At 40.5% G+C, this 25675-nt stretch overlaps 1 protein-coding gene across 3 annotated transcripts in view; it reads left to right on the top strand.

Annotated features, from left to right (window-relative positions):
- Positions 1-266: 266 nt before the first annotated feature.
- Positions 267-25675, top strand: part of sept12 (septin 12) — an 87472-nt gene continuing 62063 nt past the window's right edge. The window contains exons 1-3 of one of the 3 annotated variants that reach the window (XM_037090463.1): positions 268-437; positions 16121-17343; positions 17473-17602. In XM_037090463.1, the coding sequence (XP_036946358.1) occupies positions 383-437; positions 16121-17343; positions 17473-17602 (1408 nt within the window). In that variant the 5' untranslated portion in view covers positions 268-382. Of the gene's footprint in view, positions 438-16120; positions 17603-25675 lie in introns of all 3 variants that reach the window. The other 2 variants (XM_037090464.1, XM_037090462.1) reach the window with 2 other exon arrangements.

The raw sequence follows: 25675 nt of genomic DNA, 5'->3' as shown, positions 1-25675 counted from the left end.
TTCGAGTGTTGGCATATAGTACGTCCTGTACTACAGTCTTTTCCACCATCCTTGGAAAGAAAGGCTTCTCGGCCAATCTAATGCTTGAAGAAGGGGAGGAAAGAAAGCGAAGAGAAGAGAAATGTATCTGAGCATTTTTGCCAGGTGTCGCATGCGTCTCCGCCCACCAGCCGTCCGTCCCCACCCCCTGTGCCCCCCGGGTCCCGGTTGCAGATATTCGAGCAGGGGGGCTGGGCTACAGACTCATCCATGCTCTGCACTCCGCTCGGACAGGCACAGCAGATCAGCAGGACCAGAGCGCAGTTGTCCTCCTGAAGGATAGTTCTGAGTATTATTTTTTTGACTAAAAGTGGAATCACTGTGCCCCCTGCACTCAAACAGGATGTCGGAACTTTCCGTGAATGACCACCTCGAAGGGATTCTATCAGACTTTGAAGGTATGTAGATTGCGATATTGAATGACTTTACTGCAGCCTGTTTTGTTGGCACATAGTAAAACCAAAGCTGGGTCGGCAGCTCCTCCAGGCCGTGTTGAAGAAGAATGAAAGAATATAGAAAAGTTGATTCTGCACCAGGGCTGAATACAAGTCTGAAATGACGATACTTTTTTGTTAAGTTGTTTCCCCAAAATATACACGATTTAATTAGATTGGTCAAATATTAGATTAGATGATCAACATAAACAGTATTAAATTAACATGTAAATATTCGCAGGCTTCTTAGTCTTACATTGAAAGCTACACCGAAACTTTTCAGATGTCAACTTGGGCAAAAAAATGTGATGGACATTTTCTATAATTTTCTGACATTACAGACCTAATTTACAAAGGCTGATTGAAGAGGAATGCTAAATGGATCAATAATCAATGTAATTAGATCTGACTCTGATTAAACAGCACATCGCACATCAAATATAGTACTTTGAAGAAATAAAATGTGGTTTTTACCCACCCTACTTCCCTGTTGCATGAGCATCAGATTTTATTTTCATGTCAAGAAAGAATCACTTTGAGAGGTTTTGTGTGGCTCTGAGTGAGACTTACAGTGTCATTACCAGAGTCTAGTGTAAGACGGACTGGAAAGGTAAGAGACGATCACTAGTAACGGTGTAAGCCAAGCCTTCACAAGCTCTCTGTGTGTTGACACTAGGGCTCCTGTGTGTGTCTATGTGTCTGTGCACGTGCATGTGTGTGTGAGAGAGAAAGAGAGAGTCAGAAGACAATAGTATCTTCTAGAAGAGTAAATACAGATCTGTGAATGAACTGTCTGTGCTCTCCTGGTCGTTTCTGGTTGCATGTTTGATCATGTTCCATAAAAGTGTATGCCCACTTTCCAAAAGAGAGAAATATGACGAGAGAGAAGATGATTGGTTGCTCTGTTTTACACAATGTAGGTAAAAAAAAATGTGTCAATCAGATGTTCTTGGAAAACAGGAAAAAAGGCTGATTTTAAAGGCACTCTAGGCATTCCAAAAAACAAAATATAAAAAGGACAGATTAAAAGCATGTATTGTTGAGGCTTATTCATTGAAGGTGCAATCAGTAAAAAAGTCAACATGTTTTAAGTTAGTTAAGTTAATTAAGCAATGAAATAACAAGAGATGACAGAAAAGTTAGATATGCTCACAACATTTGAAAACGTTGAAAGGCTTTCAGCATACAAAATAGACACCCATATCACATAATTCCAAGACATGAATGTTCAAATGGAGAAAACTACTATAAAAAAAATAAACACTCAAACACAACAAAAATCAATAAAGACTGTTTTTTGGGGGCTGGTACTGATAAAAAATATTCAGGAGTAACATTTCTGATATTGATTGATTGGCCAGTATACAAACATTTTTATCGAAATATCTGTTTTTTGAATGAATATCTGTATTTTTTTAAACCTGGACCCTATATTTACACGATAGAGTGTGTAAATGATTCATACTTGCAGAAAGTTTCTGAACTGGTCCAGTAGATTGCCTCAGCAGGCAGCTATGACATAGCCTCAATGGCTTCAACAAAATCCTTTGGGGCAACTCCAAACGTCAAGTTACGACCATTTAAACATTGCAGACTCCTGTGAAGATAGACCCATTTAGTTAAAAAGAATCTCCTTTTTGTAACCAGCAACACATGTCTCATTCATGGAGAATTTTTATTCTGAAATCTCACAAGGTGAGGTGGTTGTTAAAGGGAGTGAAAACACTTATGTGCTGTTTCAGTAGACATGGACAAACATGAAAGTTGTATAATTTGGAGTACTTGTCATTAGTAAGTGCACAAAAAAGTTGAAGCTAAAATATCAGACACACCTCCCTTAATATACAATGCTGCAGTTTTCTGACACACTAGTTGCCCAGACAACTTTGTGAAAACGGTGAATACCTTTAAAGCCTGGTCTCTTGCTACATTGTGGACATGGATGAAATATGTGTCCATGTATTTCTGTTTGCCAGCACTGTTACAGAGCAAGCTTCCTGTCACCCCTGTCTCTGTCATCATGTACATGGAATTTCAGTATAATCAATCACAGGATACAGCCGCTGTCAGTGATATTCATTACATTTTTCTAGAAACACTGTACTTTGAAACATCTTTGAAATCACATCAGGGAAAAGATTGAGAAAAAGGTAGTACAAAATAACAACATCGAAGAGGATCTGGGAATACTTATTACCAAAGTATCTTCAGTGTGAGGACAGTGAGTGAGAATGTCAGGATGAATAGACTTTGCTCTTCAACAGGATGATCCATCATGTCCTGGGAGCCTACAGGGACATTACAACAAAAGTTGCCCTCCCTCCTTTCATTCTTACTTTCCTTCTACATTCTTCTGTTTAGACAGATGCCTCTTAACAAATTAGTGTAGCCTTCAGTCACAGACCGCCACTGACGCTGCTTTTGCTCAACTGTTGCTCATTTGGCATTTCTAACAATCACCTAGGATAGTCAGTGCCCTTAAACTTTAAAAACCAAATAGATAAAGTAATCAGTTAATAACAAATGCAAAATGAATGAATCAGTAAATTCTTTGAATTAGGAAATTTATACAAATGTGTTGACATGAGTTTCACGTGAACGTGTACACTTGACAATTACTCCTCCGTCAAATGACTGTACTGTAGTATCAGGTTTTTATTTGCCACTGCTCTGATCAGCTGTGTTGAAAATCTTCACCTGGGTGGACACGCTGGTTTTCACCAGTTGTCAGGTGCAATGCAATGTTGTGTTATGGAGTTAAGGAAGCTGGCTTCTTAACATTTTTCCAACTGTACCAAAAACCGTTCAGTTAGCACTGTGTTTGAAAGAGACATTGCTAAAAGTAACCACAATAAATGGCTTTAGTGTTACTACACAAGGTTTGCCAGCTGCCTGATCAGTACTGTGGAGGTGCCACTCTCAACAGAGATGACGTTTTAGCTACTTCCATCATCAGCTCAAATGATATGTCAAATTCAGAATGTTATTTATTAAGACTTTATATAACAAGCGTCATCTTTTGGATGCAGTCTGATGAGGTATATGATCTGCTGCTTTCTACTGTTCTCTGTTTTTTCTAGTCTGTTCATGATGATGAACATGTCACTAGATAAAATAAACAGAAAAAAAAACACAGAGGCGAACTCATCCACTGGCAAAATGAAATCAGTCAAATGCCTATTTCTAGCAGCTTTACCCACCTTTAAAAATCTGTTGTATACATGCTGTGTAAAATTGGTATTCAATTTGGAATTCTGTCTTTAAAGTTCAGGACAAACATTAGAGTGACATGTGTGAATCAGCAGTCAAATGTTTATACTTTATACTTATAATTAGAGGGAGTGACACGAGGGCTTTAGGGCCGTTGAGTGACATGGGAGATTAGAGGAGGTCAGGGGTACTAAGGGCTGCCCCTCCCAGCACTGTCATTCACATCCTGGTACTGTGCTCCACAAGGGCACGAACCCTGCAAAGATCAGAGAGGGTCCCATGACTTACTGACCCAGTGACCACACACACACGCACACACACACACACACACACACACACAGTCTTTGTTTTTGATATAGCACCCCTTGTCACGAACAAAGTATGTCCACCTCTTCCATCTCAGTCTGCACTGGCAGAGGGGAGCACAACATCTAAGTAAAACACCAGTGTGCTTTCTCTGTTCAATGGCAGGTAGCATTCTGTTATGAACACAAAATGAAATAATAGAGAGAAAATCAGGTTGTAGATCACATTAACACACAAGCACTTGCACCCACACGCTTTCATCCAATCTCACTAAAAATGTTTCCACATAATCAGCTTTAATCCCTCTCTGTCCTCAGTCTGTGATCAGACACACACACACACACACACACACACACACACACACACACACACACACACACACCCACACACACAAAGGTGTGGTTTGCTGCCAAGCCATTCTTCCATAATGTATTTGTATTTGGCAAGACATCAGTGCGGACTGCCTTTTAGTCAGACATGTCTGGAGTTGTCAGGCCCTTAAGACACTCTGGATCAACCAATGAGAGAACAAAGCCAAGCACATTACTGCAGGGAAAATATGAGGGCTCCAGTCAGAAGACTGTCATCCCAAATGAACTAAATAATCCACTGAGTTTGAATTTGTAATTTTCTCATAAAACAGCATACCTCTTTTCTTGGAGGCAGCTGAAAAAATGCATTTGATAAGAAATATCAATACAAAAATAAAAGAAACTCTAAAAGAAAGATGTATGTAATATTTGTGCTAATATGATGGTCACATGACCTGGAAGATTTTTTTTTAAACAGTATTTCATTGTTATTTTCAATTCAAAAATTCAAATATTCAAAACATGTTGTTCAGCACATATGATCTGGGTTAACAGATCCAGGCATCTGCCTTCTGAACTGTACACAGACTCACCAGGGCCACCATGATAATATCAAACTTGTTTGATATTTAAGATTTAAAATAAGGATCATTACATTAATATCAGCACTCTCCGAGCCAGTGCACAGCAACCAATGAGAATGCAACCTCGGAGTAGTTGACGGTGCTGCCAAGCAACAGTACACATTGTAGCCCTTGAGAACAGCATTGGCTAGCATATTACTGTTGAAAAGAACTTAAAATCTCCACTCTAGTTCTAACTTAAGAATAGAAAACCTGTGTTGACCATGTCTCCCCAATCATCCAGACTCCTTTAATGTTCTGCTTTGTTTTTTTCTCAATGCTACGGGTTTCTACCGCAGGATGTTGCATCATGCAAATATACAGTTTGTTTACATCTGCTTCCCTATGAGATCACATCAGTGGGATCATATGTGAGCCCAGCTTCAGTCTGCAGAGCCATGAAAATAGTAATAGCAAATAGTAGCCAATTATGTGTGTGTGTGTGTGTGTGTGTGTGTGTGTGTGTGTGTGTGTGTGTGTGTGTGTTTGCATGTTTATGAGTCCTGGGAACTGTTATTTTCAATGTTATGACATAGCAAACGGCTGTGTGGAATGTGTCTTCCAGACATGCTTTTAGTAAGTGGAAGTTGTTTTGATGTATTTGTTAAATTGTGAGCGTTTGTGCATGTGTGGCTGAGAGAAAGACAGAGTGACTCTGTGTGTGTGTGTGTGTGTGTGTGTGTGTGTGTGTGTGTGTGTGTGTGTGTGTGTGTGTGTGTGTGTGTGTGTGTGTGTTTGTGTATGTCAGTGCTGTCTTCTCTGTTAGGGAGTTCTACCTGTATGGAATGTGCAGGCAAGGGGGCAGGGGGGTTGGACATGGACATGCCCAGACTCAAAATCCCCTTGTAGTGTGTCCTCATCCCTACTGTCCTCCCAGTGCTAACTATTTCAAAAACCCTATCTCACTGGTCCATAGCTCATTAGGATGGTTGGTTTTGGTAAGGACAGAGAAATTGCTTTCTTCACTGTATCCAACCAGCCGTCTCAACAGGTTTACACTATCATTTAATGTGTCAACCTTAAATATCACTGATATCAAAGAATGGTTGATTCTGACTGGTTCTGCGATGTGGATTTTTTAACTGATGCCAATAATTACCTGCCTCTTGCAATTGGAAACCAGTTCATTTTGTTGCATTTTCCAAATTGAGGGTCCAAAAGGCTACCCTTTCTGTTCTATAAAATAATCTCTGTATAATTTACAGGTCTCATTAATCGCAAACTATTCACAACATTTTTATCTGTTCTAAATTAAAGGGATATTTTGCAAGTTTAAATACTCCTTTCAACATGCATGTAGGAAAATATACTTGCTTTGTGCAAATGTGTGTTTATTATTGTTGCAACAATCCAAAACAACCAGAATATTCTCCAGAATAACCTCAAAGGTACTGCATGCTAAAGAAATATGGCGAACTCACGCCGAACAATTCATTCATACGGAAATGCCACATGAACCTTTATTGGTAGTTGAGATTATGCAGTGTAAGTAAGTAAAATGCATTGTTTTGTAAGCACGTTGTTGTCTGTAGAAGTCTGTGTGAGAATGATGTGTTATTTATTGTTTATTTGGCCCTCTCATATTTTACCCACAATTCATTGCAATGTAGACATGATGATATAGAACTTAAACACACTTACACACACGAGCACTGCATCAATTTTTCCTTCTTCTAGGGTTCTGGCTTTTTGCCAAGAATAGCAACAGCTGCAGCTCTTCACTTGCCAGTGTTTACAAACTTAAGAGATGCACATCATTAATTAAAGTAGAACTGACACTTGTGTATGCCAGTGTCATCACCCATGGATCTGTAGCATCTCTGAAACATCTCGAACCTTTTTTATTTGTAGTTTTTACGTTTGCAAAGCTATAAATGTGCACACCACACAGACCAATATGTGGGTGTAATGGTACACAGAAGTCATGGTTGGGTACAAATTTGTTACACTGGGATAAAGGAAACAAAAAATCCCAAAAGCACAAAGCTAGGTTTCTTTTCAATCATTTAGCAGACACGCTTAACTTATGGAGAAATGCAGCCCAACGTCAGATTGTGGTGACTAATAAACTGGTGATCAGACTAGCAGCAGGAATGAAAATCACTGGTAATGTGTCGTGTACTCCCTCAGTTTGGCCCTGTGCACCAATTTTCACCTGTTCATTTATGGATTGTGGATAGTGGTAGAATTGGACAGGTCATTGAAAGATGCACTAGTAGCATGGTTAAATGCAACAGGGGGAACACAACAGACATGACTTTATGTTGCATTATTTTTAACCTCTAATCAGACTTGACAGACTTGGCCTGTGTCCCGTATATAACCCACCATAATGATCTGCCATGTATTCTGACTGTTTACTTAGTAAAGTAAACTGCAGCTGCTCCTTTCAGCAAACCAGTTGACATGGGTTAGAGCACATGTGTCAAACTGATCCAGTAAAGGGCCGCTTGCTTGGTTGGAATGAAAACCTGCAGCCACAGCGGCCCTTTACTGGATCAGTTTGACACCACTGGGTTAGAGTATGGTTAGGGTTAGTGTTTGAGCATCTCTTTATCAGATTGAGGAGGCATTGTGTAAAAAGGGATTAGGGTCAGTACAGCTATGAGACTAGAGGGAGTGGCGCCAAACACTACCATAATTATGTTCCCAGCTTCTGACAAGGTGCCAGCAATTACCTGATACCAGGACTCCTTATCTTTTGTAGGGGGGCAGGTTCACACTTGTAGCCTCAACACACCGAGCCACACACACACACACACACACACACACACACACACACACACACACACATACACACACACACATACACACACACACAAACCACAAACAGACACCCCTCCCCAGCTTGCATGGAGCCAAAAGAGGCTGTGAGCCAGTAGCTGCTCAGGTATGAACTGAAAAAACATTAGTGTATGTTTGCAGAGCTTAGCCGATTGTCAATTATTTTCTTTATTAATGTTTTTTTTTGTTTGTTTCATTGTTTCATTTAATCATGTCTTACTTTAGTCCATAACCTGTCGAAATTGCCATCACAATTTTGCTGGCTGTGAAAACTTTGAATAATGTCCAGAATATCTAAAAACTGGGAAATAATTTAAGATTTTTTGAAAAACTACGGCCAAAGTGAATTGGTGAGAATGAACCATTAAAAATAGAATAAAAGCTTTGAGCCAAACTGCAATGCTGACTTGAATTTGTGTTGAAAAGCAGCTGATGGAATATGAAGAGATTGTACAGTGAGAATGAAGCAGATACTCTGGATCAGACTGAGAAATTCAATTCATCTCAAAATATCAATGATTTGGAACATTTCAATATTTGAATTGCATCCCTGCCTTTTATAAATGAAAAGATAATAGTTAAATATAATTCAAATGTCGGGAAATATACTGTGTGTATTGGTGTGCATGTGAGTGCATGGCATGTGTGCATATTTGACTGTGTGTGTGTGTGTGTGTGTGTGTGTGTGTGTGTGTGTGTGAGTGCGTGTATTAAACTGACTCATTGATAAATCTGTCTCTCTGTGTTGGCCCACTTGATCTTAGTTGCCAGGGTGATGGTAATCAGGTTGGTCCTGGTAACAGACTTTGAGAATTGATTTGATAGTGATTTCAGCGCTAAGGCTCACCTCACATTATCATGCTTCTCTCTCCAAAACAATAACTGCTGTCACTATGGTAGAACTATGAGAGTCTTGTGAGCACTTTGTGAATTTTTTTTGTGTATGTGTGGTCAGAAATGTGTCTTGTGGAGCAGTTTAAAAGAGTGGATGTGTGTGTGTGCCTCCAGGTATTTTTCCTCTCAGTTTAATGGGACCTCTGTATCAGATGCCCCCAGGACGCCTCCCTCGAGAGGTGTTTCTGGGGGAAGGAAGGAAGACCCAGGACACGCTAGAGTGACTAAGTCGCTTGGCTGGCCTGAGAAAGCCTTGGGATGCTCCCAGAAGAGCTGGAGGAAGTGTCCAGGGAGAGGGAAGTCTCAGTGTCCCTGCTCAGACAGTTGCCCCCACGACCTGGCCTCAGATAAAGCAGAATAAGATGGATGGATGGATTCATGGGACTTAATATGGCAGTTGGTCGTGTTCCTGTCAGTTAAACACCCACCGAACCAAAATGTTTTGTCCAATTGCCTCCAGAGATCCACTGTATCACCAGCATGAGTGTACCTACAAGCTGATGTTGTTATTTTTCTGCTGGAGTGAAAATTGTGGAAGGGAGGGCAAGTTGAAGATGAGGTTTTCTGAATATTTTTGAGCTCCTCCCCGCTCTGTCAGTTGGCTCCTCCACTGTCAGCATTCCACCCCATACATGTCAACGCAAAAATCTCAAAGTGGCTGAAAAGTTACCAATGTTTGAACTGCAACTGTGCCAAAAGTATGAATGAAAAAAATGAAATGAATGAAAAAAATTTAATTCAGGTGAGAAAATCCTAATCTTGTAAATGTTTAACCATTTGAATATCTATGTGGAAGTGTGAATGACTAGATGACCTTTGAAAATGCTTGAAAAAGTGTGAAAATTGAAGATTTTTGAAGATTTCGTAATCTACTTTAATGGAAAAACAAGGCAGAAAAACATCAAATATCTCTGAAATTATGAATGATATAAATTAGACAAATAGACGCAATCGATTCCCAATTGAAATTAATATTCTGTGCTTGGAGTACATTGAAAAATGTTGAAGGAGTTAAGAGCCAAATGTGAACAGTTTGATATCAGAGCAGTTTCTCATACATAAAGCTGACAGTATAAAAAAGCTGAAACAGTAGAAAGATGAATATTTAAAAGGTAAGAGGGCTGAAAGAGCTTAAAAAGGTGAAAAAAGGCTTCAAAGCAGTAAAGTAAGAGGGCTGAAAGAATGTAAAAGGGTGAAAAAAGGATGAAAAGCTGAAAAAGTAACATTTTCACAGCTGAGCATAAAGCTGAATGTTTTAAGGAGCTGTAAAGGCTGAAAAGCTGAAAAGTAATAGGCTGAATAGGCTTAAAAGTTGAGCATTTTTATAGATTAACATAAAGCTGAATGTTTTAAGGAGCTGAAAAGGCAGAAAAGCTGAAATGTAATAAGCTGGAAGGCTTAAAAGGTTGAACAAATTTGTGGCTGATCATAAAGCTGAATGTTTGAAGGAGCTGAAAAGGCAGAAAGATGAAAAAGCTCAAAAGCTCAAAAGTTATAGGCTGAAAGAGCAAAAAATGGTGACTATTTTTCATAGCTGAACAATTTCTCTAGCTGAATATATGCAAAAGCTCTAAAGGCAGATATGTGAATATTTAAAAACCTGAAAAGACAGGAACGCTGAAAAGTAAGAGGGCAGAGAGAGCTCAAAAGAGTTAACAGTTTCTCTGGCTGCACACATGCTGGAGCAGTAGCAGAGCCAAAGTTGAAAATGTCCCCACAAAAGTGAATGGGAAAATGCCTCCCAAACTCCTGCGATTTTTTGACAAAAGTGTAATTGTTGTCCCCAAAATATTCATATATTGAGTAACAGGAGACTTTGCTGAACGCTGTGATGTCTTTTTTATTTCTCTAGAGTGAAAAATGAGGGCACCAGATTGAGAGACACAACAAGTACCATCTACTCTGCTCCAGAAATTTAGGCTGAATATTAACATTGCAGCTTATGGGGAGTTGCTGGAGTGCTTGTCGCTCTGGGACTTCAACAGCTAAAACTGTAAGTCCTACATCTAAAATAATACCATCCACTGAAAGCCAAAATATTTCTTACATTTCTATGTATGTATTGTCTATGCGGAGTGAAAAATTTTGGATCCACTTCAAGCTGAAGAGATTTTTTTCTCCCGTTTTTTCCAGATGCTCTTCACTCTAGCGGTCATATGACCCACTCTCTATGTGATTTTTTTGCTTTTTTTTGAAAAAGATGAATTTCTGAAAAAGCTGAAAGAGCTTAAAAAGCTGAACATTTTGGTTCTTGAACAGTTTCTGTAGCTGACGGTTTGCTGAAGTTATAGCAGAATGAATTTTGAAAAATTCCCTATAAGGATGAATGGAAATTGATTTGCATAAAAAGCTGAATAATATAAGTATAAAAGATAGAAAAGAGAAAACATGCTATCATGTCCTTAAAAAGCTGGATGTTTTGATATTTGAATGGCTTCTGTAGCACAGGATTTGTAGGAGAAGAAGCGTGCCAAAAACGTGTGGAGGAAGAATAATAAATTCCAGAAGAACAATGCTTTTTAGCATTGAGTACTCAAGTCAGCACATTAGCATTTCAGTCAGTCCCTCTAAGTTTTACTTCAGCAGCATCGTGGTGTACTGTATAAATATCCTTCTAACAGGATCCGGTTAAACAAAACTGATGTGATGAGAATAAAACCTTAAATTAAACTGATTAGGAGTCGTGAGTTTGCTATAGCAGCAGATTGAGCTAATAATGTGAAGTCAGATATTATAATTGCATTTCCAATGCATATGAAATATTGTATATGCCTCTGAATATGAGCACAGATATTGTTTTATATTAAGAATGTGAATAAGGGGCACTTTTTATCTCAGTGGGTAGAGCAAGCAAGCCAAAAATGATTTAAAATGTGAATTAAAATGTGTTGTTTAGAAATATACTTACCGTGGTAGCAATGCTAGCCACCCTTATCACGTTATTGTGAATTCCTTGTTGCTGACTCAGGAATCAAAAAAAGCATACAGTACTGTTTCCTCGTAGTCAGTATGCAGTTCACATACTGTTGGTTTCATACCAGTGTTTTCAGAAATACTAATAAACATTCTATTTTAGTCGACTAAACAGCATGTTGTAAGGAATTTAAGATGCAGTCAGTGGCTCTTTGGGCAGATGTCTCTCATTGCATCTTTCATGCTATACCTGTAAATATGCACGCTCATCTTCTGTAATCTCGCAGCCTAGATGTGATCAAGCAGTAAAACAATTCATTATAGAGTAGTGAACAACTATTTTGACATATATAATTAAACATACACATACAATTAAATTTAGTTGTAATTTAACATAGTTTTACGCCTAAACAAAATAACTTACTTATTGTATTTAGTGTGTTGGTGTTATACTAGGGGAAGAATAGGATAAGCATTCAAATGCTGACATGATAAACAAAAGATCTAAAAAACATCAAATAGTTTTCCGATTGTGACCAGCTGTATCAGGGAGATATTGAGATGCAAATTCCACTCTGACTCTGGATGACATCTCAACTTTCACTTTGGAACTAAGGTATATTTATATGCCCCTTCTCCTACTATCCACCCACTCACTCGTTCTCATGGTGCGTCATGTTGCTGTGGTTGGTTTGTGTGTTGGTGTAACACAAAACTCAACTGGATACCCTGACTCCAGCTTTGACTTCAAGCCACCCTTTGTGTTTGCAGCTTAAGTGTGTCTGCTTCATGTCCAAGCAAATCTCCCTATCATTTACTTCATTTAAATCTCTATTACAAACACCTTCCACTGGTAAGGGTTTAAAGGGTCCAGAAATTAATTTGTAAAGTTTAGAGACCATCCCTTGTGTAGGTCCTGCTGAGGCAAGTAACTAGTGTAGAGGGTGTGTGGGTAGAGCTGTTCCCCCGCATAGCGGATCGTAACTGCATATAGAAGAAAAAGGAAGAACTTGGAAGATCAGATTCAGCTTGTAGGTCCTTAAAAGCTCGTAAACCATGGACACTATACAGATCTTTTAGTACATTCACTCCCCTGCTCTTCCAATGTGGAAACGAAAAGGGCATATTACCTGTAAGAAGTGAGAAATTATTAAAAATCGGTGTGTGATTATGCCATTTATAATCTATGCCAACATGCTTCATTACAGTATGGTAAGATGTGAGTAGAAATGAAATAACAGGGCCTAAACGTACTTCGGCCTTTTTCAGTGGTATGTTAGCATACACCAGGGCTTGCAACCTGTGAGGTAGTGCAATATTCTCCTCAATCGGTCTCAAAGAAATCCCCCTAACATCTTGTCTCGCTGGAGAGTTGTGAGTTTTAGGTGCAATCCCTTTCCTTTCCATATGAATTTCGAAACTAATGACTGGAGCTTATCCCAATATCCCAAAGAAAGAGCAAGAGGAATCATTGACGAGTACAAATTAACACGAGGCAGTATATGCATTTCATCCATAGCTATCCGGGCTTGTAGTGAATTTGGAAGATTTCACAAGCACTCAAAGTCCCTCTCTATTTGACTTTATATAACCTGAAAACTTTTTATTGCAACAGACGATGTGGAGGAAAAAATTTCAACTCCAAGATATCTAAAGCTTTTAATCACTGGTATATGGGAGGGCAGGGGAGCTTTACGTGCAGCTGAGTTTAAATGCATCAGGGCTGACTTTGTCCAGTTAATTTTGTATCCAGAGATTATCAGATACTAGGCAAGTTCTAATAAAACCAGTTTGGTCATTGTGTATAAGCTTTGTAAGATGTATCTCCAACCGAGTTGCAAGTACTTTAGCATATAGTTTACCATCCCCATTCAGGAGGGAGAGAGGTCTATAATTGCCACATTTAGTTAAATCTTTATTCGGCTTGGGCAGAACTGTAATTATAGCTGAGTCAGTGCTAGCATTAAATGCATTCTTATCAATGGTTGTGTTAATCATATCCAGTAGTGGTTTGTCCAGTACATCCCAGAAAGTAAGGTATAGCTCAGGTGGAATTCCATCCCACCCTGGGGATTTGCCCGTTTTCATACAGACCAGAGCCTTCCTCAACTCTTCTAGAGAAATGGGGATATTGAGTGATTCTGATTCACTATCAGACAGAGAAGGTAGATTGAGATCCTGAAAAAATCTGCACACACCTCCGTATCAAGGGATATTTCAGAGTTGTAAAGAGATGAGTTAAAAGATTTAAATAGAATTGATATCAAGTCGGTTACACAGTGTGCAAAGATGCATTTTAATGGCCGTAATATTTGAATATTTTTCATGTTTTTCAGTCTTAGAGCTAAAAGGTGACTTGGCCTGGCACCATTGAAATAGTCCTATCCTGTGCATTAAGAACTCCACCCTACATCTTAGCAAAGAGTTCAACTCAGTTTTTGTTACAGCTATTCTGCCTTGTAATGCCTCAGAATATTAGGCTTGGTGTTGCGCCTGTAGCTGAGTGAGAGTATTCTCCAGTTCATTTATCTTATTTCGTCTACTCTTATTAAGATGGGATGAGAATGAGATTGAGGAATCCCTAATACAACCCTTAATAGCATCCCATACAAATCTAGGATCATCTACTGAGCCTGCATTAACATCATTAAAAGTGTTTAATTTTTTTTGAGAAAAGAGCAAAAATCTCCATTTTTGAGAAGTGAGACATTGAACCACCATTGTGGAGCTCGAAGGGGTGTACCTAAGAGTGTGGAGTGCGCTGCGACAATGCTACGATCTGATAAAGAACAAGGCTTGAAGACAACAACATGTATTTCAGAAAAGGAAGTAGCTGAAGCTAATATATAATCGATTCTATTCTGGCGAAAGTTAGTAGCTAGTTTTGCTATCTAAGAAATACTCAAAAAATTCCCTGGTTGTGGGGCAGTTCGCTCAAAATAGCAAAAACAAACTCAGTCCTGTAAGTAGACTCCAGGAAGGCACCTGACCCTTGCCTTGCCAAATATGTTTCAATGGATAGATTTAGCTATATATCTGCAAATTTCGCATGTGACCCTATCATTAAACCAGTAGTGCTATGTGCCTTCTTCACTGGCACAGCTGATTGAGGATGCAGGAACATCTAGTAAAATTAAGAGTGAGCACTTTCAATAACATATGTATGTAGTCATTTTCAAAATTCACAAAATGTTTTTATCCAATGAAGTTTCCTCTGTTCTCCACTTGCCTCACAGAATGGAGGCAGGCATTACAAATCTGGTGCCACTGGATTGCTGCTAGATGGCCATGTTAATACAGACATGTCCATCTAGCAGCAGTCTAATGGCACCAGATTTGTTATCATTAAAGAAAAGTTGTTTAAATAAAAACAAAAAATAAGACTTCAGCTGCATTTAGACCAAATCTTGCACTACCACAAAAATGCAGTTCCTTACATTCATTTGAATGACAATAATGCATTTAGGCTACAGTCGATCACAGCAAGTGCCAGAAAAAAAAACAGTAAAGCTAAAGCAAAAACAAACTCAAATTTTGGAGAAATACGACCTGATGTCACGTTGTGGTAGTCAATCAATGAAGCTGGAAATCAGACCAACAGCATGTATGACCAAAATCACTATGGACTATAACATAATGTGTCATGTCTATTCATTCACTGTGTATTTGTGCACCAGTTCAAAATGATTTTTCCATCTGTGAATCACTGTAGGCCTTGCATGCATCACCTAGTGTGTCAGAGGCATGAGTGAGTAGAGCAGTCAGTAGCAGGGTAGGCTATTTAGCAGGGCTAAAAGCTACAGTTTAAACACAACAGATATTGTGTAGATGTTTTACTTATTATGAATCAATTCAGTCATGTGCTGCAGTTTAGAACCCACTGCAATGATATGCCTTGTATCACCTACTAATTTTGTTTAATCTGTCAATTTGGGAAACCATTGCCAATAGGAACAGCATGCTAGTAACATAACAAAAGAGCAGCTTCTACTTTAAGCAAACCAGTTGGCAGGGGTTAAGTTCAACAACACAACATCACCCCATGGATTTTGTGGCTAATCGCTGCAACCTGGAATTCTCTCTGAATGCAGCCTTAGTCATCTAATGACCATGTTACTCTACCAGCTGCTAGAAATAGCCTAACAGGAGGTCATACTATATAGGTCCACTGTAGCTTGGGATTTATTTTCATTAAAGTGTGCTGTGACAATAACTAGAATTATGTCCAAAGAGTCAAGAAGTGTGTTCAGATAGGTTGAAAACATACCCAGCTGAAATTATTTGGAAGCGAAAATTAAGTTGTTACCCATAGTATTCATTGTAAATCACTGTTTATAGATCTTGTCCCACCAGAGGGTTGAACATGTAGTTGATCACATTTTGTACATTTGACAGCCGTCTTCCTGAAGACTAGATTAAAACAAAGGAAATCTCTGGTGATGTTAGAGTTCAAATTCTGCTCTATATTCTGTGAGAGAAGGAAAGAGAAATTGTTGTTCAACAAGGGATGTCAATGTGTATGGCATAGATGATGGAGCACTGTGGATGTTTGGTAGGTGTTAGACATTTTATAAATGACCTGTATGTTATTTATTTTCACCTGCAGCACTTAAGAGATCCTTCGACATTGAAGATGCGGATGATATTCCGGCCTTCTCCACAACTTCCCCTGTCTCCACCCCTGTTTCTCCCCGTACCCCCAATTTCTTCCTGAACCACAACGAAGCAAGTGAGATGCGGGGAGGAGGTTGCCAGGCCCCTTCATTATCCCTCAACAACAATAACAACAACCTGGGCTCAACAGCTCACCACCCCCACATTAGCCTTAATTCTAATCCCAGCCCAGTGCTAAAATCCCGTACTGTAGGCAGTAGCCTGTCCTTCAACAGAGGAACCTTGAACACTCCAGCCATCCACAACAATGGCTCCTCTATGGCCAGAGCTGCATCCTTCCAGAGCAAAGGCAAAAGGTTAAACCCTAATGGATACTCCATGTTGACTGGGCCCGGCAGTGACAACGACAGCCTTCATAGCTCCACATCCAGCCTGGAGTTCTCTGGAGGTAGTGGGGGTGCCCTCACTTTTACTAAAATGGGGTCATATTCCGGGCCTACTCCTCCAGGGGAGTACCCCCAAACTGAGCCCCAGCTCCCACAACAATGCTTAGAGCAAAGTGCTGTCTTGGGTAGAAACCCCAACCTTAGGAAGTTCTCCTCCCATGGTAGTGTTTTCCACTCTAAGAAAGACCAGGGGCCAGGTATAATGCAGGGTCTTTCAGAGCCTCGGGGGATGAGCCATGGTTCCATATCCAGCCTAGACCTCCAAATCTGTGATGGAGGAGGAGGAATGGTGAGTATGCATCGGGATGGGGGCATGAGGCATGCCAGTGTTAATGCCCACTGGTATGGTTGCCTTCATAATGCCAGTTCCTATGGGGAGGAGGACTACTGTGGCCCCAAAACACTTTGCCAGCAGCAAGGGCTCCAAATTCTCGAGGCTGCACAGCCCAAGGCTAAAGAGACTCCACGCCTCAACAAGTTTCCCTTGGATCTGGACAGCTTGGTTAGCATCCCCTCAACTCTCAGCCCCAAACCTCAGCCAAGGAGCACAGGATACCACCTGCTCCACATCAGCCCACCGTCCACTTCAGCCAGCCCTTCAGCCTCTCTCAGCAGCCTGAACAGTTCTTCTGACACCCCACCAATCTCCCTCCACCATCCCCTTTTGCCTTTCTCTCCATGCTCTCCAATTCTTACACAGGTTTCAATCCCTGTCCCGATACCCTTTTCTGCAGCCCAAAACCCCCAACTAGGGCCCCAGATTGTTCAGGTAATCTCTAAGCTGCCTGGCCCCTCCAGCCACTCCAGCCACAGAGCCATCCAGTCGTTGGAGAATGATGTAGGTGATGTCAAAGATAGCGTAGGCACAATCTTACAGAGGATCGCTTCCTTCTCCCAGCATGTTGTCACTGACACCATCCCAACAGGAGTGACCCAGCCCCTCACTGTCCAAAGCAATGGTGGGTTGTCATCCACATTTGAGTGTTCAGCCCGGACCACAACCAGATGGGGGATGAAAAAACGTAAAGGTAAGGTGCTTGACATGCTTAATTTAAAAAAAACAAAAACATTTTTATGTCAGTTAGGGTTAGTCTTGCACCATGCTACATCTGCCAATTTGTATGCACTCTGTGACATTAAAAGACCACAACAGAAAGACAAACACAAACACAAATGATTGAATTGAAAAGTTGATACGCTGTTGCAAAGACAACAGAAGCAACATGGCTATTGTTTGCAGCCTTGCTACTGCACAATGCAAAGAACAACTGTGACAATCCCAAGTTGACCTAGAAACCCCAATCTCGTTGCTACGAAAATGAGATAACTTTGATATGTAACACATTTTCAACAACAAGAGACAAGACCAAGACTTTGAGGGGTTCAGACCAAGTCAAGGCCAGGACCACACTAGTAAGGTCTCTCATTTTTTCAACATTTTCACAACCACTTTAAGTTCATGCTTTGAACAAGAGGGTAAGGAGGAGTTTAGTTGGCTGGGATCTGCATCCTCACCTCTAGATGCTATGATATCATACACAATGAACTTGACTTATCCAAAAGAGCTTATGACATACAGGGGAAAAAAGAATGGTGTTGAGTAGGGATGTAACCATGCCAAAAACTCACAGTATGATATCATCACGATATGTAGTCTACAGTTGGATATTTATCATGATATTTCCCAAAATAGAAATAAACAAAAAAGACTTGAACAAGCGTTGTTTAGTAATACATGTATACAGCATTTACAAATACAATCAAAATATTAAAGGTGTAAGCAGCGATGAACGGGCCCTCGCAGGCCGCGCACATCGGGCTATGCACAGTCAGATTCCCCACTCACCTGTTTCTTGCATGTGATGTTGTGGAGAAAACATCCTGTAAATGTCATTTGAATCAGATGATGTTTGTCTGACTTCCTGTGTCCAGTGGGTGGAGCTATGGATCTGACACAGTTTTGATGCACAGATATATTCAGGGCGACACCCTCTACATTCCTGAGAAATTTGGCAGAGATGGGAAATTGTATGTTGAAGTTACAAGGACTTGGTGCTTTATGGCAAAAGATTGAAATTGACCGCAACACCTCGGCCAGCAGGTATGACGTAGGATAAAGATTTTCATAACTTTTCATCTTAAAGGTTAGACGATTATACTGACTGACTGTGAAGTCTGTGGTAGAATCTGTAGGAGGAGGTCGTTAAAGTATGAGGATTGGAAATATTTCAAAATGGCAGCCAAAATCAAAATGGCCGACTTAGTATTGAGGCAGAGACATATTCGGGGCAACACCGTCTACATGTACATGTATGTGCAGTTTGGTGTAGATGGGAAATTGTGTCTTGAAGTTATAAGGGCATGATGCTTTGTGGCGAAGAAAAAAATGGTTTGCACTGTCATGCCCACCAGTTATGGCCAGGAAAGATTTTAACAACTTTTGATCTTCAAGGCACGAGGATGATACTGAGTGAATGTGAAGACTGGTTTGCATGGCAAAATGGCCCTTCAAATCAAAATGGCTGACTTCCTGTTGGACTGAGTGAGAGGGACTGAAATATGCATACCAAATTTTGTTCATGTATGTGCATTTAGGAGGTGGGGCACTACAGAGCCCGCAGGTCAGGTCAGAGCCACACCATATATATATATATATATATATATATATATATATATATATATATATATATATATATATATATATAAATAAAATAAATACATATGTGTATATATATATATATATATATATATACACATATATGTATTTTATTTAATTTTTTATTTTTTCCAAATGTGGTGACATTTGGGGTGTGTTCATGCCTCCAAAACTGCAGTCAGAGTGCAGAATAAAAGGAATTAAAGCTGCAAGAAGCGATGAACGGGCCCTCACAGTCCTCATGTGTCAGAGCATGCTGCTGTCGATGCATGCTGCCATTGGGCTTGTCCACGCAACACCTTCCATTGAGGAAGTTGTTCCTTTATCAATTGGCCAGTATTAAACAATGTATGCTATAGTCAGAAGAACTCCCCGCAATCTACATTAAGAACAAATGATGAGAGGAGTACAGTATATGACCTACAGACTGTTAAACAGACGTTTGTATCCTCTGACAAGGCTGAATGGTCAAGAATTTGCAGAAAAAGCTGAAGTTTGCAAAAGCTGAAAAGTCAGATGGGTTAGGGTTAGGGTTAGGGATGAATATTTAAAAAAGCTCAAAAGGCAGAAAGGCTGAAAAGTAAGAGGTCAGAAAGAGGTTAAAAGGGTGAACAGTTTCTCTGGCTGCATATATGCTGGAGCAGTAGCGCAGCCACAGTTGAAAATGTCCCCATAAGAATGAATGGGAAAATGCCACTCAAACTCCTGTGATTTGGGGAAAAAATGTAATGGTTATTGGTTATATTTATGGTTATAATTATTATTTATATATTGTGTAACAGGAGACATTGCAGAACTCTTTTTTATTTCTGTAGAGTGAAAAATGAGGGTGGCAGAGAGAGAGACAAAACAGGTACCATGTGCTGTTTTCCAGAAATTTAGGCTGAAAAAAAAAATTAACATTGCTTCAACAGCCAAAAGTGTAAGTCCTACATCTAAAATAAGACCATCAGCTGAAAGGGAACAAGATTGTGTGTATTGTCTATGTGAAGTAATGTGGGATCCAAATCAAGCTGAAGTGATTTTTTTTGTCCAGTTTTTCCAGCTGCTCTAAACTCTAGCAATGACGTCACGCACACTATCTCACGCCTTATACACCCATTATAAAATGAGAAGACGAGCTAGAAATCCTTAACACTAAAACTGTGATGATTTCAAAACCGTACAAGGTTTGAAAAAACTGAAATAACTGAACTATTGGGCATGTGAACTGAAAATACATGCCCAGTAGTTCAAGGTCATTGACATTGTCCATGATTGCCAGCAGTTTCGCCACCATTTACTCCAGTGTGACAAGCTTAGAGCCAGCAACAGACCCTGCCTTTTTGGGTCTGCCTTTTTAAACTCTGTGGGAGAGTGTCTTTACAGAGTCGTTTACGACATGTGTGAACTCTGAGTTTCATACTTGTTAAGGTCATTTATGGGCTGTTGACCCAGATGGCCTTCAAGTGGTTTGCTAGTGCTAGGTGAGCCCAGGTGTGAATGGCAGGGCTGATTGCATTCCGGTGGGGGAAAAAAAAACAAAAAAAAAACGTGTTTGCCCAGAGATCTAACATACAATTCTCTGACCAGTATGCCGTTGCACTGACAGGGGTTTGCTGTATTGCATCTCTCCCTTTCCCACACGAAAAGGTTTGTGCACTCTGACTGTAGCACCAAAAGTGATCTTGGTTGGTTTGGCCCCTCTCATTTTGTTTGCGTAAAATGCGCTTCTGGCCTGCTGATGGGCAACTTTAGCTTTGACATGACTGTGCTGCCCATTGTGCTTTGGTGGGGCCAGGATGTCCAGTTGTGGCCATCCTCTGAGGAGCTGGAAAGAGAATTCTCCAGTTGTGGCACAGCTCAGTAGCTGTGAAGCATTTCAGTCACTACACAGCACTCTGTTAACCCTTTAAAGGGGACCTTGGAGGTTTTAACCTTAACCCCTAACCCCTAACCCTAGAAAATTGGCTTGGGGCTTAAAAGGTCAGGAAATCAAAAAAGGCAGAGGATGTGAACTGGCGCCCATATCAGCTGTCACAGTACAGGGGTTTCCTTCATGAGCAAAGACAGAAGTTAGGAATGCCAGGACAGTAGGTGTTGTAGCAGTGGGAGTGAACGCTACCTCAGGCCATTTACTGAAATAGTCAACAAGGGTGATCGAAAACCTGCTGTCATAGGCTCCACGTTCAAACGGACCCACAATGTCAATAGCCACATGTTGAAATGGTCCCTCTGGGAGCTTGACTGGTTGTAGTGGGGCAGGACAAACACTGGCAGTTTTGTCGCATGCTTGGCAGGTTGTGCATAATGACAGAATTGTTTTGACCAGATCGTCCATATACAGCCACCAGTAAAGCTCTCTCAGGCGTTGTTTAGTGTGAACCATCTCCTGGTCTCCTTCATGGGTAAGGTGCACAACCCTTTCCCGCAGAGATTTAGGAACCACCGGCTGTTTTTACTGTACAAATTACAGACATGGCAGATTCGCACGGGATTAAGATCACAGGCAACCTCTGCAATTATTACAAACTAGTGCATTGTCTGTAGGAAGCATGTATTCCTATAGAAAAGTGGGAGGTTAAGTAGCTTTTTCATGGATGGCCAAATGAGGTTGTGTTTGAAGGTGGGACATCCAGGATATAATTGGCTGTTTTTGACTACTTTTGATCATACCATTATATTTTACCTTAAAAACTTTTTACCTTGCCTTGTTTGGTGCCTTGTTATTTTTTTCATTTTGACATACTATATTAACACTATCGACCTAAAATCACATCATCAATAACAAAGGCAGAGTAGGAAAAAGTTCAATTTTTTTACTGTGAAAACCAGAAATATGTTTAATGAATCATTTTTATTACTTATAGTGCAAATATAAATTGTTGTTTGCTAAATTTGTTCATAAGTGTTTGAAAGCCTCATGCTCAGGGCTCCTCAGCTCATTCCTGCCTGTTCCACATTCAGCAGTCTTCTCCTTGTTTTGACTCACAACACAAAAAAACGACTACACTACACACTAAACACACTACACTAAACACTATATAACATACTATAACTATACACTCCAAACACACTATATGTCACAAATCTCTCAACTCTCAAAACTTGCCATCTCTGTCGCTGTCTGTATCACCGCCGGCGTCCCTCTCACAACTTCCCCTGTTCCTCAGCAACCAAACTTTCTGCTTGCAGATACTTTCGTGACAAAAGCCAGTTTTTACCATTTCTTCCTGCACCAGACACAAAGCAAACGTGACGGTAATGTTTGCAAAAAAGCGTGGCGGACATTATTTACCCTAAGTCCAGTTTTGGACCTGCCAGTGCGTCCATCGACTGAGAGGAGGGCCGTGTGGGGGTGGACTAGCAGCTAGCTACACACGAACATCCACAGATTCCGATTCTGCTTTGTTGTCCTCGTGTATCTGGATCTCCTCAGACCGGAACGGACCTGGCCCAGACTTGTTTAGTCTCATTAATCCATAACAGTCAATTCAGATGTACAGAACAGGACTGAACCGCAGGTAAAATCCCGGTCCAGCTCGCGCCGCTGCAGATATAAATCCACTTGTTTCTTAATGTATGTCGTGGAAGTGAGCTCTGCAGTGATTGGCTCTGGTGCACACGTGTCTATGGTGTGCAGTGATTGGCTCTGGTGCACACGTGGCTATGGTGTGCAGTGACTGGCTCTGGTGCACACGTGACTATGTTGGCTATGGTTGACAATGCTAGTGGAATTCATAAAGAATTTATGAAATAATTTATTAAAGGTATCATTGTAGTCCAAACAAATGCAACATTGCACACCCTTGAACTACACAGCAGCCATGTTGAAACTCTCAGATCAGTCTGATCCTGATCTGCAGAGATGTCCACCCATTTCCTCGGAAGCCAATGGGGGCTGCCATGACAGATAACTACTTCTGCTGGCGGTTTCTTTTTCTGGTTGCCTGCAACTGCATGTCTGACCACCACTGCCAAGCTAGCCCTAAACAACTAGCGTTATGTCATAAACGCTAAATTGTATTTAAAATGAGCTCAGGTACAACATGTGCCGCAGTTGGTTGTCACAACAATTCATGAAAATTGAAGTTTTTTTTCAGAAACGTCTTGTGTAGAACATCAACAACTTCAACAAACATGTCCGTGCCCTGCACGCTATGCTGAGGTGGGAGGAACGGAGACTAGCGTGGCTCGCAGCTTTGAAATAGATATTTATTTTTATTAATAAACACCTTCAGAAAATGTACTATGTCGATGTAGTCAGGCTAATGCTTCACGTAAACACCAAGTTCAACGAGTTCAACCAGAAGAGTGTAACAGCCTACCGCTATGAACCAAAAACTCACAAAGTCAGGAATAAGGTGGATTTGAGGCACACATACACAGACAGAAAGACACACAGAAAGACAGAGATTCCTTGCTTTTATAGAGAGATTACTGGAGGTACCCAGGTTAGACTACTCCCGTGCGAATAAGGCTTTTGTCAATCGGAAAAAGTTGCATTCCATCAATACACAAATTGTCTTTGACGCATGTTACAATATACTGGACACTGTTGTGAAATGGCCTGGATCAACACACGTTTACCAATTTTTTAATGGAGTGGTTTTGACGTAGCTTTTCAAGCAAATGTCGCTTTTATTGGCAAGTCACGTTTTTCATCACAATCTTCAAATTTGTAATTTTTTTCGAAGTGTTTTTGTTTTTGTTTTTTTGGGGGGAGGGGGGATGCACTTAAATCTCCTCATAAATACATTTCTTTATCCAATATCTTTTCATAGGCTTTGTCATTGGCTTGTAAGCAACTTCCTTATTTTCACTTCATGCATTGCATTGCCTAAATGACTTTACAATGGGCTGCCCTGTAAACCATCACCATTGTCACCGCTTCTGAATGCGTCCTTTGAAAATGATGTCATCCATAGCAACAGAGAGTTACTTCTAGTTTAGCAGTTCAGTGTTTTCATAACTAAAAGGAGGTCTCAGCGGCTGTGTGAATTCCTTTTAAGAAACAACTCCTACATAAAAACTTTTAGTCCGATTTAGGAGTACTCCTAACATTAAGATAAAAGTCTTTATGAATACAGGCCCAGATCTACATCTGAAACAATGGCGTTGATGCTGTTTACCCCTAGCCTGTTTGCGATGGCTTTGAGATCCAGGTGCGCGGGTTTGAGCTGGTCTCACTTCTCCCCCGAAAAGGTGCATGTGTAGCCTCAATGGTCTGTACTGGTGCAGCAGGTACCATAGTAGCAGAAGAGAGTAGTGTAGCATTCTTAACTGCTGCCTCCACTTGGCAAGTGATGGTCAGAGCTTTGTCCAGGGTGAGGTCTTCCTCCAGCAGCAACTTGTCTCTTACAGCACAGAAATGAGCATTAGCAATTAGCTGATCTCGTATCAACTCCCTCTCGATTGTGCCAAAGCCACATGGCGCAGCTAAAGCTATGAGAGCGGCGACATACTAGCTCATGGTTTCATTCGTCTGTTGAATCCTCTGTCTGAATGTGTGTCTGCAAGCCAACACATTAACTTTAGGGATGAAGTGCTTTTCAAGCACAGCCATGGCGTCATCAAACATTGTACCTTGATCTGGTAATGTTTAGAACAGTCACTGTCCCTCTGGCCCCAAGCAGTGTAGTAAAACAGTGCAGTGTCTCACCTCCAACCATGCGTTACCCGTTGCATTTATGACTAGCATGTAGTTGTTGAAGAACCTCCGCCATGTTGCAAATGGTACTGGCGGCTCACCTGCTTGAGAAAGAAAAGGCGGTGGACTTGGTGCTGAAGCGGTCATCCTCATTGCCAAACAGGACTGCCATACATACACACTCTTCTTCCACTCTCTCTATCTCACCAGCTGCCCTCTCCTCATTCTTACTCCCCCACAGTGACACCTCTGGCGTGAAGGTATAAACACAACAACATCACTTAGAGTTGCCTTACCTTTCTTTATGCTTCGTTCTCATTGTCGATTCAAATTTGATGCTGTGTCAGCAAGCAGTCTTTATTCTCATGCATCAGTCCATCCAGAAACTTTTCTGGTTTACACCAACACATCATTTTCATGTTCCTTTAGTCAGAGGCTCTTCCTCATGTTCAATTAATATTTATACACATATACATTCACAAGTTGTGTGTTTTGTTTAAAGCTTGTATGACATTTTGAAATGGGTTTTAATTATATTTTAAATCCACCTCCTCCCAGCTCCTGCCTCCCAAGATAACAAAGTGTCTCGCCATCGCATTTACTGAAAACATGTTACAATAAATGCCACTCTTTTAAATTCTAAAACCAAGATATTTTGGAAAACAACACCCAATCCTATTCCATTAGCAAGGAAGGTTTATTTTTGAAAGTGTAACTGGACTTTGCATCTTGTGAATTATTGTGGACTTTACCACAGAGGGCCTATTTTTAAAAGTCTAACCCTACAATGTATATATTACTTACTATTGCTAACTT

This window comes from Acanthopagrus latus, chromosome 24 (genome assembly GCF_904848185.1).
Source record: "Acanthopagrus latus isolate v.2019 chromosome 24, fAcaLat1.1, whole genome shotgun sequence".
NCBI lineage: Eukaryota > Metazoa > Chordata > Actinopteri > Spariformes > Sparidae > Acanthopagrus > Acanthopagrus latus.
Note: the sequence above shows the minus strand (reverse complement) of the source record. Positions and strands in the feature narration are given on the sequence as shown.